Source organism: Muscardinus avellanarius (assembly GCF_963383645.1).
Source record: "Muscardinus avellanarius genome assembly, chromosome: 21".
Lineage (NCBI taxonomy): Eukaryota > Metazoa > Chordata > Mammalia > Rodentia > Gliridae > Muscardinus > Muscardinus avellanarius.
In genome coordinates this window covers 6,778,052-6,796,179 of record NC_137807.1, presented here as the reverse complement: position 1 = coordinate 6,796,179, position 18,128 = coordinate 6,778,052, and the positions used below count along the sequence as shown (strand labels likewise).

The 18,128-nt window shown below is 43.6% G+C and overlaps 1 protein-coding gene across 2 annotated transcripts in view; it reads left to right on the top strand.

Annotated features, from left to right (window-relative positions):
• The window catches only part of CHFR (checkpoint with forkhead and ring finger domains), a gene marked incomplete at both ends in the record, with an annotated part of 37,966 nt that extends 21,527 nt beyond the window's left edge, over positions 1-16,439 (top strand). The window contains 7 exons of one of the 2 annotated variants that reach the window (XM_080717305.1): positions 25-141; positions 1,836-1,919; positions 2,540-2,610; positions 3,920-4,007; positions 9,755-9,862; positions 10,289-10,361; positions 16,397-16,439. In XM_080717305.1, coding sequence (XP_080573431.1) covers positions 25-141; positions 1,836-1,919; positions 2,540-2,610; positions 3,920-4,007; positions 9,755-9,862; positions 10,289-10,361; positions 16,397-16,439 — 584 coding nt within the window. Of the gene's footprint in view, positions 1-21; positions 142-1,835; positions 1,920-2,539; positions 2,611-3,919; positions 4,008-9,754; positions 9,863-10,288; positions 10,362-16,396 lie in introns of both variants that reach the window. The other variant, XM_080717304.1, reaches the window with a different exon arrangement.
• Between the last annotated feature and the right edge of the window lie 1,689 nt (positions 16,440-18,128).

The window sequence follows — 18,128 nt, the reverse complement described above, 5'->3', positions numbered from 1 at the left end:
CGTGCCATACATGTGCTTTAGCAGTCCAGGATTACGTGTGCCCTCTGCAAGGAAGCCATGCCATCTGCACCTGCTGCTTCCAGCCCATGCCCGACCGCAGAGCAGAGCGTGAGCAGGACCCCCGCATCGCCCCTCAGCAGTGTGAGTAAGCTGGGCCTCCTGAGACACTTACTACTACAGGGGGTATTTCAAATATGCTGACTGTGCATTGTGGGAAGCAAGGATTCAGTGCCTTTTGCGTATTTACTTTTTGCACTTCTAGGGATTAATCCCAAAGGATCATAGAGTCTACGCAAGTATTCTACCACTTAGCCACATCTCAGCACTTTTTATTTAATTAATTAATTAATTTATTTATTTATTTATTTTTGTGGTACCAGGGATCGAACCCAGGGGCATTTACCTCCAGTCTATACCCCCAGCCCTATTTTTTATTATTTTGAAGCAGGTCTCACTGAGTTGCAGAGGGCCTCACTAAGTAGAGGCTATCCTAGAACCCTGATCCTCTAGTTCTGTGCCTCCCAAATGCTGGGATTATAAGAGTGCACCACCACACCTAGATTTAGTCTTTATTTTGAAACAGTGTCTCACTGAGTTGCAAAGGGCCTCACTAAGTAGCTGAGGCTGTCTGCAAACCATGATCTTTCTGTCTCAGCCTCACAAATGCTGGGATTACAAGCATGTGCCACCATGCCTGGCTCTCCACAGTAATCTTTACGTTTGACTCTACTTTCTTTTTCTTTTTTTTTTTTTTTTCAGTACTGGGGACAGAAGCCAGGGTCTTTCTACCTCTGCGTGACATCCCCAGCCCTATTTTTTATTTTATTTTATTTTATTTTATTTTATTTTATTTTATTTTATTTTTTGCAAGTCTGGGGATGGAATCCAGGGGCATTCGACCTCCGAGCTACACCCCCTGCCCTATTTTTTATTCCTTATTTTGAAACTGGGTCTCACTAAGTTGCAGAGGGCCCCACTAAGTAGTTGAGGCTGTCCACGAACTGCAATCTTCTGGTCTCAGCCTCCCGAATGCTGGGATTACAAGCATTCACCACCACACCCGGCTTTATTTTTTATTTTTTGAAGCAGGGTCTCAGCCGGGTATGGTGGTGCACACTTGCAATCCCAGCATTTGGGAGGCGGAGACAGGAAGATCTTGGTTTGCAGACAGAATCAGCTAAGTGAGGCCCTCCACAACTTTGTGAGACCTTGTTTCAAAATAAAGAATAAAACATAGGGCTGGTGTATGTAGAATGCCCTTGGGTTCCATCCCCAGTACTGCAAAACAAACAAAAAAAACTCAGCCTTGTGGCTCATGCCTGTAGTCCCATTACTCGGGAGTCTGAGACAGGATGATGGTGGTCTTGAGGCCAGCCTCAGCAACTTAGTGAGACCCTATTCCAAAAGTTAAAACAAGAACTGAGGGTACAGCTCAGAGATAGGAAAAACATTTAATGTCCTCAAAGGCAGGCAAGGTAACAATGTGAAAAAATACCTCTGTTAGATAGAAAAAAATGCATAAATATCAGTGTACAGTTGTGGCCAGTACAGTACTTATTCAGAGCCAAAGGAATCCTTTTGAGCTGTCTTTGGATGATGGGACAGAAGTGATGCATGGGCCTGGCTTTCCTTAAAGTCATGGCTTTCATCACCCAATTCCGTTACCTTAGATGTTAGATGTGAATGGGGTGCCACCCCATGCTCCAGTTCTGTGGGAACTCCTCACAAACCATATTTCAGAAAGAGTTGGACCAGAATCTTTTGATGAAAGTCAGCATGCCCAAGACTGGTGGCAGCACCTGGAGCCTGACTGACCAACTGTCCTCTGTCCACAGGTGCAGTTTGCTTGCAGCCCTTCTGCCACCTCTACTGGGGCTGTACCCGGACCGGCTGCTTCGGCTGCCTGGCCCCGTTCTGTGGTAATATCGGCTCTTCAGCCCTGAGTTGCTTTGACGTTTGTGTGTTCTCTTGTTGGACTTGAGGACAGATGATGGTGGTGTCTCTGGCCTGCTGTGTGTAGAGCAAGGAGGAGGCCACTGTCACTCACCATATATTTACCTGCCTTTGCCTCTGGGACTTTGGAGGTTTGCTAGTTTGGAAGTATTGAATGATTGTTGGCTCAAAATCAAGCAATGACAGAACAATAAGAGGAGATCCCAGCTTCCTTTAAAATTGAGTTTTATTGTAAAACTTTTTATTCTTTCTAAAATCTGTAACAAAGCCGGGCGTGGTAGCACACGCTTGTAATCCCCGCGCTTGGGAGGCTGAGACAGGAGGATTGCGCAAGTTCGAAGCCAGCCTCAGCTACTTAGTGAGGCTCTCAGCAACTTAGTGAGACCCTGTTTCCAAATAAAATATAAAATGGGTCTGGGAGTATAGCCTGGAGATAGAAAGCCTCTGGGTTCCACCTCCAGTACCACAAATAAAATAAAATAAAATCTGTAACAAAAAGAAATGTGATTATCTTGCCAGGCAAAGAATACATTGATGTAGTATTATCTCTGTAATACAGATAACATTTTTTCCCTTCCTCTGGCAGAGCTCAACCTGGGGGACAAGTGTCTGGATGGAGTGCTGAACAACAACAGCTATGAGTCAGACATTCTGAAGGTGCCTCTCACATTAACCCTGGGTTGGGTGGGAGCTGAGAGGCCTCCCTGTAGCTTTTTACTTTCTTGGGTCTTTTAAATCTTCTGACTAGTATAGCCCATTAGTTTTCTGCATTCCATTGATATATAGCTTTTTTCTGCATTCCATAGCTCTTTTCCCTCATATTTTGCCCATTATGCCACAAATCTATAGGAATCCATTCCCACAGTTCATCATGAAAAGGGTTTCTCAGACATGCTGGCCCTTCTCTCTTCCTCTTTTTCTGACCACTTCCCCCACCCCATGTCTGAAGAGGCTAGCTCAGCTTTTAATTTTTTTTTTCTTTTATAGTACTGATGATTGAACCCAGAGGCATTCTATACTCCCAGCCCTATTTTATTTCTTACTTGGAAACAGGGTCTGATAAGTTGCTGAGAACCTCACTAAATTGGGGTCCTACTGTCTCAGCCTCCATGTACTGGGATTATAAGCATGTGTCACCATGTGTGGCTTGTTAGAATTATGATATGCTTGATGTCCACTCTGTCTGCTTCATGCTCAGAACCTTGCTTCTTGTGTGGACAGCACATAACTGTGGGGGACCTTCTATTTACCATGAATAAACCGACAGACATACTGAACTCAGCAGCACTACACCCTGCTTTTATTGTCCATGGGAGCACTTTTTTTAAATTTTCTGTACTGGGGATGGAACCCAGGGGCATTCTACCTCCATTGTCCAAGCTGGAGGGGCATTCTACCTCCAAGCTATACTCCCAGACCTATTTTTTATTATTTATTTTGAAACAGGGCCTCACTGAGTTGCAAAGGGCCTCATTAAGTAGCTGAGGCTGTCTGTGAACCACGATCCTCCTGTCTCAGCCTCCCAAATGCTGGGATTACAAATGTGTGCCACCATGCCTGGCTGGGAGCACTTTTTTGTAGACTTTTATAAAAGAAGCCAGCAGTTACATGTTTTTGGAGGGCAGGAAACAGATGTCAGGTCCTCAGTCTCTCCTATCACAGGACAGTGATAAGGTTTGGTGTCCCCTCTACGCCTGTGCTATGCATTCCTTTGCAGAATTTTCAAGGTGATTTGGTGACTTTTACACTCAAGTTTCAAAGATTATCCCTCCTTGAGGCTCAGCGCAACTCCTGAGCCATGTGGGAGCATGTTAACACCATGGGTCTGTGCACATGCTGCTGGTGGTAGGTTGTGCTTCAGCTTTAGCCTTTGTCCCGGTTTTATGAAGTCTTTCCTCTCTTGTCATTTAAGTGTTCCTCCCTCTAAACTAGTATGTCTTCTTATTGCCTTTTTTCCTCATTGCAGAATTACCTGGCAACTAGGGGTCTGACGTGGAAAAACATGTTGACAGAGAGCCTTGTGGCTCTTCAGCGAGGAGTATTTTTACTGTCTGGTAAGTTTTTTTGTTTGCTTGGGGGTTTTTTGTTTGTTTGTTTGTTTTGCTTGCCTCTGCAGAATGGACTTGAGGGATTTTGTGTCTGTGTGTGGCACTATACTAGGGATTGAACTTGAGGGGATCTACCTTCCAAGCCACACCCTCAGCCCTATTTTTATTCTTTTATTTTTCCTTTTTTTTTTTTCCTTGGGTCTGGGGATGGAACCCAGGGGCATTTGACCTCTGAGATACAGCCCCTGCAGAGGGCCTCACTAAGTAGCTGAGGCTGTCCACAAACCTCAATCCTCCGGTGTCAGCCTCCTGAATGCTGGGATTACAAGCATGCGCCACTACGCCCGGCTCTTAGTCTTTATTTTGAAACAGCGTCTCACTAAGTTGTGGAGGGCCTAAGTACCTGAGGCTGGCCACGAACCTGAGATCCTTCTTTCTCAGCCTCCCAAGTACTGGGATTACAAGTGTGTGCCAACATGCATGCTCAGCTGGACTTGAGTTTCTAAGAATACCTTTGCTTCCTCCAAACTGGTGGAAACCTGGTAGGCCACATTGGGGTAGTATTACCTGTCCTTTTTTCTACACTTATGACTTTGATCTCTAACCACCATGGCAGAGAAAGTGGAAAGACCTCATACTTTTGAGTCATTAAATTGGGTGTGGTGGAGCACACCTATAATCCCAGTACTTGGAAGGTTGAGACAGAAGGCTTACAGGTTCCAGACCAACCTCAGCAACTTAACGAGACTCTCAGCAACCTAGGAAGACCATAATCCAAAACATAAAAATAAGAAAAAAGGTCTGGGGTTTAGCTCAGAGATAGAATGACTCTGGGTTCAATCCCTAGTACCATGTACATGGGGCATGCACGTGCACACACACAATGGGAATACAGTCATAGGCCATCAGGCCTGACCTTTTTTTTTTTCTGGCATGATAACTAGGAATTGACCCCAAGAGCATTCTACCTCTGAGCTATACCCCCAGCTCTATTTTTTATTCTTTTTTTTGAAACAGGGTCTCACTAAGTTGTGGCGGTCCTTACTAAGTAGCTGAGGCTGGCCTCAAACCTGTGATCCTACAGTCTCAGCCTCCCAAGTACTAGGATCAAAAAAGTGTGCCACCATACCCTCCTTCCCATCTTTTTGTTTTGCTTTGCTTTACAGTACTGAGGATTGAACCCAGGGCATTCTACCTCTGCACTATACTCCCAGCCCTACTTTTTATTCTTTATTTTATTTTTTTACTATTATTTTTTATTTTATAATTTTTGTACTGAGGATGGAACCCAGGGGCATTCTACCTTCGAGCAACACTCCCAGCCCTGTTATTTATTTATTTATTTGCAGGTCTGGGAATGGAACCCAGGGGCATTATACCTCTGAGCTATACCCTCTGCCCTGTTTTTTATTCTTTATTTTGAAACAGTCTCACTAAATTGCAGAGGGCCTCACTAAGTAGCTGAGGTTGTCCGTGAACCCCCATTCTCCGGTCTCAGCCTCCCAAATGCTGGGATTGCAAACATGTGCTATCATGCCTGGTTTTATTCTTTACTTTGAAACAGAGTCTCATTAAGTTGTGGAGGGCCTCACTGAGTAGCTGAGGCTGGCTGCAAACTCGTGATCCTCCTAGCTCAGCTTCCCAAGTACTGGGATTACAAGCATGTGCCAACACACCTGGCTTCGCCATGTTATTTTTTATTTATTTATTTATTTATTTTTATTTTTATTTTTTTGGTGGCACTGAGGGTGGAACCCAGAGGCTTTCTACCTCCGAGCTATACTCCCAGACCTATTTTATATTTTATTTGGAAATGGTCTCACTAAGTTGCAGAGAGCCTCACTTAAGTAGCTGAGGCTAGCTTCGAACTTTTGTGATCCTCCTGCCTCAGCCTCCCAAGCACAGGGATTACAAGTGTGTACCACCACACCCAGCTCTATTTTTTATTTTTTGAAACAGGGTTTTACTAAATTGCTGAGGCTGGAATTCAAACCATGACCCTTCTGTCTCAGCCTCCTAAGTATTGGGATTACTGGCATGTACCACCACGCCCAGCTAAATAATGGGATCCCCTGGACACTCAGATACACAGTTGAGATTCTGTCTTGAGAATAAAGTTTCCTTTTTCAAGCCCACTACTGCCTCGAAGCATGACTGCGAGTGTCCCCTGTGCCTGCAGTTCTGCATTTGCCTTTAAATCTTGTGAAGATGAGAGAGGCTTACCGTGATGTATCATTGTTTTATTTGCCCTGCTTTTTTTTGTGAGTGTGTATGTGGTACTGCTAATTGACCTCAAGAGGATTCTACCTCCAATCTACGCCCCTATACCTTTTTTATTTTTGTTTTGCAACACGATTTCACTAGTTTGCTGAGAATTCTCGATACGTTACTGAGGCTGTACCTGAACTTTCAATCCTCTTGTCTCAGCCTCCCAAGTATTGGGATTACAGGCACACCCAGCTATCATGTTTGATTATTAACCAAAGATTTTTTTGCATATATATGGCATTTGCTTACCAGTGATCTTGTCCTATATTTATGTTAATCTTTTTGGGAGTTTGTTTTGATATGGATTTCCATGATATCTTTTTAATCAAATATATTCTTATTTGTATTGTAAATATATTGCCACCATACCAGTAGGATGGTGTTTGTTTTTTGTATATATTTCCATTTTCATGTTTAAATTGTAGGTAGTCAAGAAGCCAGGCGTGGTGGCGCACGCTTGTAATCCCAGCATTCGGGAGGCTGAGACCAGAGGATCACAGTTCGCAGATAGCCTCAGCTACTCAGTGAGGCCTTCTGCAACTCAGTGAGACCTGGTTTCAAAATAAAGAATAAAAAATAGGGCAGGGAGTGTAGCTCAGAGGTCGAATGCCCCTGGGTTCCACTCCCAGACCCGCAAAAAAAAAAAAAGAAAAAGAAAAAGAAAAAGAAAAAAAAATTGTAGGTATTCAAGTTTACAGATCTTTTCCTATATGCCATTTGGTTTGTATGGCATGCAGGTTCAACATCCCTAACCTGAAATGGTCCAAAATCCAAACTTTTTGTTGTTGTTGTTGTACTGGGGTTCCTGGAAACCCTTCTATCTCCGGGCTACACTCCCAGATGCCTATTTTTTATATTTTTATTTGGAAACAGGGTCTCTTAAGCCAGCAAAAGCTGGCGTTGAACCTGCGCGATCCTCCTGTCTCCACCTCCCAAGCACAGGGATTACAAGCGTGTGCTACCATGCCCGGCCAAAATCCAAAACTTTTTGAGTGCTACTGACATGATGCCACAATAAGAAACTTACATACCTAACCTCATGGTATAGGTCACCCTCAAAATACAGGCACATCCAGGCGTAGTGGCACACACTTATCATCCCACTACTTGGAAGGCTGAGACAGCAGGATTGCAGGTTCAAGGACAGCCTCAGCAAGTAATAAGACTCTCATCAATTTAGTGAAACCCTGTTTCAAGAAATAAATATAAACTGGGCATGGTGGTGCATGCTTGCAATCCCAGCATATGGGAAGTTGAGACAGGAGGATCTCAGTTTGCAAACAGCCTCAGCTACTTAGTGAGGCCCTTTGCAACTCAATGAGACCTGTTTCAAAATAAAGAATAAAAGCCTAAAAGCCTGGTGTGGTGGCACACACTTATAATCCCCCCCCACACCCCCGCTTGGAAGGCGGAAGACAGGAGAATATATCAGGTTCAAAGCCAGCCTCGCTGGCTTAAGCGACCCTGTTTCCAAATAAAAATATAAAAATAGGTCTGGGAATGTAGCCTGGGGAGAAGGAGGAGGAGGAGGAGGAGGAGGAGGAGGAGAGGGAGGGAGGAAGGAAATAAATATAGAGCTAGGATATAACTTAGAGGTAGAATCCCCCCATGTTCCATCCCCAGTACTGCTAAATAAATAAATAAATAAATAAATAAATAAATAAATAAATAAGCTGGGCATAGAGGCTTATGAATATAATTCCAGTTGTGAAGCTGAGACAGGAAGATTACAGGTTAGAGAACAGCCTCAGCAAGTAGTGAGACTCTCATCAACTTAGTGAGACTCTGTTTCAAAATAAAAAAAAAATGCATGGTCACGCATGCTTGTAATCCCAGTACTTGGGAGGCTGAGACAGGAGAATCGCAGGTTCGCAGCTAGCCTCAGCTTCTTAGTGTGGCCCTCCACAACTTAGAAAGACCCTGTTTCAAAATAAAGAGTAAAAAATAGGGCTGTGGTGGTAGCTCAGAGGTAGAATGCCCCTGGGTTCAATTCCCAGTACCTCGAAAAATAAAAAAATAAATTAAAAAGACTGAGGCTTGGGTAAAACAAAAAAGAAAAATGTTTCTGGCATCATTCCTTATTACCATACACAAACACACACAGAAAATTAAGAAAATAAAAATAAAAAGGATGCCGGGCATGGTGGCACACGCTTCTAATCCCAACATTTGGGAGGCTGAGATAGAAGGATTGCAGTTCGAGGACAGCCTTAACTACTTAGTGAGGCCCTCCACAACTCAGATAGACCCAGTTTCAAAATAAAGAATAAAAAATAGGTCTGGGTGTGTAGCGTGGAGGAAGAATGCCCCTGGGTTCCATCCCAGTACCGAAAATAATAATAATAATAATAAGAGTTGTAGCTCAGTGTTGAGTTCAGTCTGAAGTACCACACACACACACACACACACACACACACACACAAGTGTAAAGGAATATAATTTTCATTCTTATTTTCTTCTTAATGCTTTTCTGTATCATCCTCCTCATTAAAAATAATAATAATTATTATTATTATTCTTTGCAGTATTAGAAATTGTTTGTTTGTTTGGTGATACTGGGGATGGAACCCAGGGGCCCCTCTACCTCTGGGCTACACTCCCTGACCTATTTTATATGTTATTTGGAGACAGGTCCTCTTAAGCCAGCTGAGGCTGGCTTCGAACCTGCACAATTCTCCTTTCTTAGCCTCCCAAGCGCAGGGATTACAAGCGTGCGCCACCACGCCCGGCCAGTACTAGGAATTGAACTTAGGACCTCACACTGCTAGGCAAGCACTCTACCTCTGAGCTCCATCCCCAATCCTTTTGTATTATTTTATTTTATTTTACTTTATTTTTTACGGTACTGGGATGTAACCCAGGGGCTTTCTACCCCCAGGCTACATTCTCAGACCTATTTTATGCTTTATTTGGAAACAGGGTCTCACTAAGTTGCTGAGAGCCTCACTAAGTAGCTGAGGCTGGCTTTGAACCTGTGCGATCCTCCTGTCCCAGCCTCCCAAGTACTGGGATTACAAGCGTGTGCCACCACGCCCGGCTTGTATTTTTATTTTGAAACAAAGTCCTGCTCAGTGGCCCAGTGTTGCCTTAAACTTGCAATCATCTTGCTTTAGTCTTTCAAGTAGCTGGGATTATAGGTATATACCACTACCCGCAGTTAGATTTTTTAATATTTAAATTTTTATCTATGTGGAATTATTTTGCTGAGAAAAAAGAAATAGGGTACTGGAAATGTAGCTTCATGGTAGAGTCTTTGCTCAGCATGCAGAAGGCCCTAGGTTAAATCCCCCACGCTGCAAAAAGAAAGTAAACTGGTGTCTGGATTGGTATTGCTCTTCTTTTCCAATGTCTAGCCTGTCACCTTCACTTCATTCGGGGTCAGTGTGTTAGCGTCCCAGTAGGTGGAAGTGCTGCATCTGTTCTGGTGGTGGGAAGGTGACATTGCCTGGCAACTGGCTATGTCCCTGAGGCTGTGTTCCCTTCAGATTATAGAATCACTGGAAACACAGTGCTGTGTTATTGCTGTGGCCTGCGCAGCTTCCGAGAACTGACCTATCAGTACCGGCAGAACATTCCTGCTTCCGAGTTGCCAGGTGAGGAACTCCACAAACTCCAGTCCTGTCAGGACTGGCTTCTCCACCTCCTAACAGTTACTCAGGTTGGGTTTTGTGCTGTGTCCATAGCAGTAGTCCACAGCAACCCACAGCAGCCAAGGAGAACACAGTGCTTGTCTCGGGGACTGGCTATGTTTGCTGCTGTAAGTCAAGACTGTGGGCTTTTAAAGCAAAGACATGTAAAAACATCAGGCAGACTGTTGGAGTTATTTCGTTTTCTAGATTTAGTTTCCAGTTAGGTTTATTTTTCTTTCTTGAAATCCTGGTTTAATCCAAGGACAGTGCCTGTAACCATCCAGACAGTGCTTTGCATTCAGGAGTATTCATCATGTCCTTAATTAAATGCATGTAGCTGAGAGTGTATGTCATGCCTCTAACATAGATATGCACTTTCTTCTTTTCTAGTGGCTGTAGCATCCCGACCTGATTGCTACTGGGGTCGTAACTGTCGCACTCAGGTGAAAGCCCACCATGCGATGTGAGTGAAATGGAGCATTGCTCAGACCTTGCAGTAGGCGTAGGGAGGGAAGTGGCCGCAGTAGTTGGCTGGCTTTATACTACGTTTAAGCCTGGCATAGTGTTGCACGTTTGTAATCCCCGCACTTGGGAGGCAGAGACAGGAGGATCGCGCAGGTTCGAAGCCAGCCGCGCTGGCTTAAGAGACCCTGTTTCCAAAAATAAAAAAAAAGTATAAAATAGGTCTGGGAGTGTAGCCCGGAGGTAGAAGGGCTTCCAGGAACCCCAGTACCCCCCTCCACACACACACACACACACACACACACACACACACACACACACACACACTATATATATATATATATATATATATATATATATTTTTTTTTTTTTTTTTTTGGTGGTACCTTGGGTCACACACACACACACACACACACACACACACACACACACTACGTTTGGTCAGGTATGGTGGCGCACATTCATAATACCATCTACCTGGGATGCAGAAGGATTGGAATTTTGAGACCAGCCTTGGAGACTTAGCAAAACCTGGTCTCAAAGTAGAATAAAAAGGAGTCGGGCACAGTGGCACATGCCAGTAATTCCAGTACTTGGTAGGCTGATATAGGAGGATGGTAGGTTCCAGGCTAGCCTGGGTAAATTACTGAAACCCTGTCCCAAAATAAAAATGTCTGGGATGCGGTTCAGTGGTATAGTAACCCTGGGTAGAATCCTCATCATTGAAATCCTCATTATGTGTCTTTTTTATTTACACAGACACACACAAACACACACCCACTCACACACACACAGACACATACACACTCATTTGTAGGACTGGCATATAGCTTAGTGTCAGGGCCTGTACTTTGCATATGTGGGGCTCATGGATTCCATCCCCAGCAACAACATCCCCTCTAAAAAAAAAAGTATATAGCTGGGCATGGTGGCGCATGCTTGTAATCCCAGCCCTTGGGAGGCTGAGAAAGGGGGATTGCACAGGTTCGAAGCCAGCTTCAGCTACTTAGTGAGGCTCTAAGCAACTTAATGAGACCCTGTTTCCAAATAAAATATAAAATAGAAGCCAGGCTTGGTAGTGTATGCTTATAATCCCAGCATTTGGGAGGCTGAGACAGGAGGATTGTGCAGGTTCAAGGACAGCCTCAGCTACTTAGTGAGGCCCTTTGCAATTCAGTGAGACCTTGTTTCAAAATAAAGAATAAGCTGGGCATGGAGGTACACGCTTGTAATCCCAGCATTCGGGAGGCTGAGACCGGAGTATTGAGGTTCTCAGATAGCCTCAGCTACTTAGTGATGCCCTCTGCAACTCAGTGAGACCTGGTTTCAAAATAAAGAATAAAAAATAGGGCAGGGGGTGTAGCTTGGAGTTCAAATGCGCCTGGGTTTCATCCCCAGACGCACAAAAAAAAAAAAAAAAAAAAAAAAAGAATAAAAAGAAATAGAGCTGGTGGTGTCGCTCAGAGGTAGAATGCCCCTGGGTTCCATCCCCAGTACTGCATGCATGCATGCATAAATAAATAAAATAGGTCTGAGCATGTATCCTGAGGGTAGAAAGCCCCTGGGTTCAATCCCCAGTACCCCCCCACAAAAAATGTATGTATGTGTGTGTGTATATATATATATATTCATTATACTTCTATAAAGTCACACAGCATGTAAAATAGCATCTTCCTGTAGAAATTCTGCCCCTCTTTTGTTACATTTCCTGAAATGTTGATGTGCTTATATTGATCTTCTGCCACCTCTGTGTCTTCTTTCTGGAGTCATTTTTTCACTTATCTGACAGCTTCCAGCACAAACCAGACACTTGAGGTACACTTTCTAGTCAGTGGCTGTGGTCCTGAGAATGTCTTTTGTAAGCCACAGGTCCCTCCCATACTGTTGGGTTTTACTTTCCTATATGAGTAGGCTTTTGGGATTGCTAGATTGCTATATCTTGGTCATCCCCACGGTGGTGGTGGCGGTGGTGGTATGTGTGTGTATTTATTTGTTTGGTGCTAGTCCCTAGTACCACAAAAACCCAGAGGTACTCTACCCCTGAGCTATGCCCCCAGCCCTATTTTATTTTATTTTTTATTATTTATTTATTTATTTATTTATTTGTATGTGTGGTACTGGGGGTAGAACCCAGGGACTTTTTCCACTCCTAGACCTATTTCATACTTTATTTGGAAACAGGGTCTCACTATGTTGCTGAGAGCCTCACTAAGTAGCTGAGGCTGGCTTCGAACCTGTGCAATCCTCCTGTCTCAGCCTCCCAAGCTCTGGGATTACAAGTATGCACTACTACACCCAGCCTATTACTTTTTATTTGGAAATAGGGACTCAATAAGTTGCAGAGGGCCTCACTAAATTGCTGAGGCTAGCTATGAACTTGAAATCCTACTTTCTCAGCCTCTCAAGTACTGGGATTATGGGGGTGCACCACCATATCCCACTTTCAGTGTGCTCTTGTGTGTGTGTGTGTGTGTGTGTGTGTGTGTGTGTGTGTGTGTGTCTGGGGATGGAACCCAGGGGCATTTGACCTCTGAGCTACACCTTCTGCCATGTTTTGTATTTTTATTTTGAAACAGGGTCTCACTAACTTGCAGAGGGCCTCACTAAGTAGTAGCTAAGGCTGTCCGCAAACCATGATCCTCCGGTCTCAGCCTCTGAAATGCTGGGATTACAAGCATGCTCCACCATGGCCCACGAGGGTGCTCCTGAAAGGATGTTCACAGCAGCATTCATGTTGCCCCAGACATTATAGTTTAGGCATAATCATTCCAGTTCCATTTGATATTTATTTATTTAGTGGGGAGGGCATTTTACCTCTGAGCTATACTTCAGCTATTTTTATTATTTTTATTTTTTTGTGATACTGGGGATTGAACTGAGGGGGCATTCTACCTTCAAGCTATACCCCAGCCCTATTTTTTATCCTTTATTTTGAAAAAGGGTCTCAAAATAAATAAGCAGCTGAGATTGGCTGTGAACCTGTGGTCCTCCTGTCTCAGCCTCCAAAGTACTAGGATTAAAAGCATGCGCCACCATGCCCAAGTTTAATTTTTTCTTTTAAAACAGAGTCTTTCTAGGTTCCTTAATGTCTTGATAAATTGCTAAGACTATACTTGAACCTGCAATTATTCTGTCTCAGTCTTCTGACTCCATTTTAAACAAATAAGTGAAATGATCACTAATTTTTTTTTTTCGGTACTGAGGATGGAACCCAGGGGCATTCTATCTCCAAGCTTCACCCCCCAGCCCTATTTTTTATTCTTTATTTTGAAACAGGGTCTCACTGAGTTGCAAAGGGCCTCACTAAGTAGCTGAGGCTGATCACAAACCATGATCCTCTTGTCTCAGCCTCCCAAATGCTGGGATTACAAGCAAGCCACCATGCCTGGCTTAAACAGTCACTATTAAACAATCCCTTGTCCAATATATAATCCTAAACAGGCATTTTTATACAGTTAATGTAGCCAGTGTCCTCAGTATGCAGAGTATGAAGACTTGGATGAAGACATTGCCCTCCAAGGAGTGATTTTGCATTGTAGTTGAGGATGAACATCATTTGGAAGAGACCATTTTGTCATGAGAAAGATTCAGTAGTCACCCTACCTTTTTAGATGAAAGTAAGGATTTGAGTAACACAGGCACATCTGTCTTCCTCTGTGGATGTCCCCACTCTTGTCCATGGTTTTAGAAAGGGGTAGTGTCACCATCACCTGCCCATATCTGTCTACATCCTGCCAGGAGACACAGCAGACTGGAGGTATACTGAATAGGTTCAGCTCCTATTGTTTTATTGGCAAATGCTTGTAATCTCAGTACTTGGGAAGCAGAGACAGGAAAATTACAGACTGAAGGCTAACATGTGGGAACTTTGTAAAGCTCGGTTTCAAAATAAAAAATAACCCGGGCATGATGGTGCACGCTTGTAATCCCAGCATTTGGGAGGCTGAAACTGGAGGATTGCGGTTTGTGGACAGCCTCAGCTACTTAGTGAGTCCCTCTGCAACTTACTGAGACCTTGTTTCAAAATTAGAATTAAAAATAGGGCAGGGGGCTGGGCGTGGTGGCGCACGCTTGTAATCCCCGCGCTTGGGAGGCGGAGACAGGAGGATCGCGCAGGTTCCAAGCCAGCTGAGCTGGCTTAAGAGACCCTGTTTCCAAATAAAAAAGTGTGAAAATAGGTCTGGGAGTGTAGCCCGGAGGTAGAAGGGTTTCCAGGAACCCCAGTACCACAAAAAAAAAAAAAAAAAAAATAGGGCAGGGGGTGTAGCTCAGAGGTCGAATCCCCTTGGGCTCCATCCCCACACCCGCAAATAAGTAAGTAAATAAATAAATATTAAAAAAACCATAAGCCAGGCATGGTGGCACACACTTGTAATCCCAGCATTTGGGAGGCTGAGACAGAAGGATCATGGTTTGTGGACAGTCTCAGCTACTTTGCAAGGCCCTCTGCAGCTTAGGTAGACCCTATTTCAAAATAAAGAATAAAAATTTGGGCTGGGGGTGTAGCTTGGGGATAGCATGCCTCTGGGTTCCATCCCTGGTACCACAATAAATAAATAAAATAAATAAATAAATAAATAAATAAATAAATAAAAATTAGACATGTGTGGTGGCACATGCTTATAATACCAACATTTGGGGAGGCTGAGACAGGAGACTTGGGGTTTGCGGACAGCCTCAGCTATTTGGTCAGGACTTCTGCAACTCAGTGAGACCTTGTTTCAAAATAAAAAATAAGAGAATAGGGCTTGGAGTGTAGCTCAGAGGTAGAATGCCCCTGGGTTCCATCCCCAGTACCACAAAATAAAGTAAAATAGGAGCCGGGCGTGGTGGCACACACTTGTAATCCCAGTGCTTGGGAGGCTGAGTCAGGAGGATCACACAGGTTCAAAGCCAGCCTCAGCTACTGAGTGAGGCTCTCAGCAATATAGTGAGACCCTGTTTCCAAATAAAGTATAAAATAGGTCTGGGAGTGTAGCCGGAGGTAGAAAATCCCCTGGGTTCCACCCCAGTACCACAAAAATAAATAAATAAAATAAAATAAAAATAAATAAAACAAAATAGGTCCTTGTAGTACAGCTCAGTGGAAGTCTAACCCTGGGTTCAATCTCCAGTACCCCCCCCTACACACACTCACATTTATTTATGTATGTATATATTTATTTATTGTGGTGCTAGAGATTGAATCCACGGGCATTCTACTTCAGAGCTATACCAACAGCTTTGTTTTATTTATTTATTTATTTATTTATTTATTTATTTATTTATCTTTTATTTTTTGTGTGTGTGGTACTGAGGATACAATCCAGGGGCACTCTACTTCTGAGCCGCACCCCCAGCTCTATTTTTTTTTGTTGTTGTTGTTGTTGTACTGAGTATGGAACCCAGTGGCATTCTACCTCTGAGCTATACTCCCGCCCCTATTTTTTATTCTTTATTTGGAAACAGGGTCTCACTGAGTTGCACAGGTCTCACTAAGTAGCTGAGGCTGTCCGTGAACCGCAATCCTCCTGTCTCAGTCTCCCAAATGCTGGGAATACAATTGTACACCACCACACCCAGCCCTATTTTTTATTCTTTATTTTGAAACAGGGTCTCACTGAGTTGCAAAGGGCCTCACTAAGTAACTGAGGCTGGCCGCAAACCATCATCCTCCTGTCTGAGCCTCCCAAATGCTGGGAATTACAAGTTTGGGCCACCACACCTACCTTTACCTATTTATTTTGAAACAGGATCTCACTAAGTTGATGAGACTCTCACTACTTGATTATCCTGTTTCAGCCTAGCAAGTATTTGGATTACAGGTGTGCACTACAATGCCCAGATTTACCTCTACTTTAAATTTAAAAAGGGAAAAAGCAAGCTATCATTGGAGGTTAATTTCTTTGATATTAGTAAAAATATACTGCTGTGAGTAGACACACCAACAAATACAATGCACAGTTCTCACATGGGTGTACTAGACTGTAGTTTTGAAATCTTATGTGAACACTTTTCTAATACCTTTTCTGTGATTTGACTGTCTCCTCCCTACAGGAAATTCAATCACATCTGTGAACAGACCAGGTTCAAGAACTGAGTGTCTGGGGACATGCAGGCAACTTCAGAGCATTGGAGGCTGGGTGCCACTGCATTTTGAAAGTTCTGAATACAAATATTTTTAGGGCATTTTTACAGTTCCCCCAAACAACATGGGGTCTCTGTGGTGTGGCTTTCTCTTTTGTGCAGGTTTGCCCAAGTAAGACTCCCTGGCAGCCTGTATCTACAGTCATTCCCCTGATGAGCACAGTGGTAAGCAGCCAGTGAAGCCTTCTGACTGGCAGATAGCTGCCCTCCCTTAGAGGCGGTGATAGCACAGGTTTGCTCTTTCTGTACTTTTTCCACAACTGCAGTTAAAACAAATCTTTTCAGGAAACGTTGCACGGGAGAAAGGGGAAAGTTTATCAGAAGCATTCTGTTTAAGGAAAGGGAGCATAAGTTTACAGCCTACAGATGTACAGGATATTCCCCTGTCAGGAAAACCACACCTTTTATATATTTTTTATTTTAATAGGTTTGGTGCTTATCTTCTAATAAGATTTAAATATCACAAACTGTAGCACAGATAATATAATTTATAATTTACAAATTGATTAAAATTGGGGATAGTTTGATATTTGAAAGAATGAACATATGTTGTTGTTGTTGTTTTTTTTTAAATCATCATGTGCAGGACTGCTCACCCTGAACCTGGATATCAGGTTAGCAGCTCCTTGCTAAAGCATGTGGTTGAGTGCAGCCATCGCCACCACAGGGCTGGTGGGTCCTGCAGTGGAGGGAGTTGAGCCAGCCCTCAGTCCCTCTTGCGCAGGCCCTCCCCACTAAGACCCCAACGCAGAAGGGCAAGGGTTTTGCTTCCCAAGCCCATTCTTCCTGTGTTAGGTTTGCCATGTCATCTGGAATAATACTTGAAATTTTGTTTTTTGTTTAAAAAAACTTTTTATCTTTTGTTGAAGTCACCTGTTGTATTTGTTTTCAAACTGCTAACTTTTTGCTTCTTCTCAGGAATACAATTTTCAACCATTGTCTTGCTCTTGATACAGACTGAGAGGCAGCACTCTGTATTTGTGGGAGAAAGTTCTCTTTTTTTACTCCAATAAACAAGCTGTGTTTGTTTCTCTCCTCTTTTGGGTTTGTGTGTGGTGCTGCCACGCGCTCTCAAGCATTATGGATACAGACTCTGTTCAGATTGACTGGCTCTTCACGACTCATATTTACTTGACGGCCTACTGATCCATCTGGTGACTCCATCACCTGATTGACCCTTGGAGTGAGCTCACCTCCGGAGTGGGCTTGGGCCCAAAGTCTGAACGCTAGTGAAAACAGTATAGTGTCTTTTCTTTCTTTCAACCCTGAGATGCCACAGCCTGATCGTCCAGTATGGACACTGTTTGCATTCTAGACGGGAAGGATGCCACATGTCTGTGCCCTAGAGATATGAACCGAGCACTCAATTCTTCTTTCCTCCCCTTCTGCAAAGGATAAGAATGAAAATGTAGACCCTCTAGAGGATAAACAGTTCTGTTTTTTCTTGAGGTGCTATGGATTGAAACTAGGGCCTGGTATATGCTAGGCAAGCTCTGTCACTGAGCTGTACCCCACCCCTGAAACAGCTTTTTATGCCTAGGGTTAGGTAGAGCCTGTGCCTTTGCTCAGGTCTCATTTGAGCTGTTCAAGAGGGAGCTTCCTCTTTATGGAAATTGAACACCTGGCACTTGGGAGGTTGAGA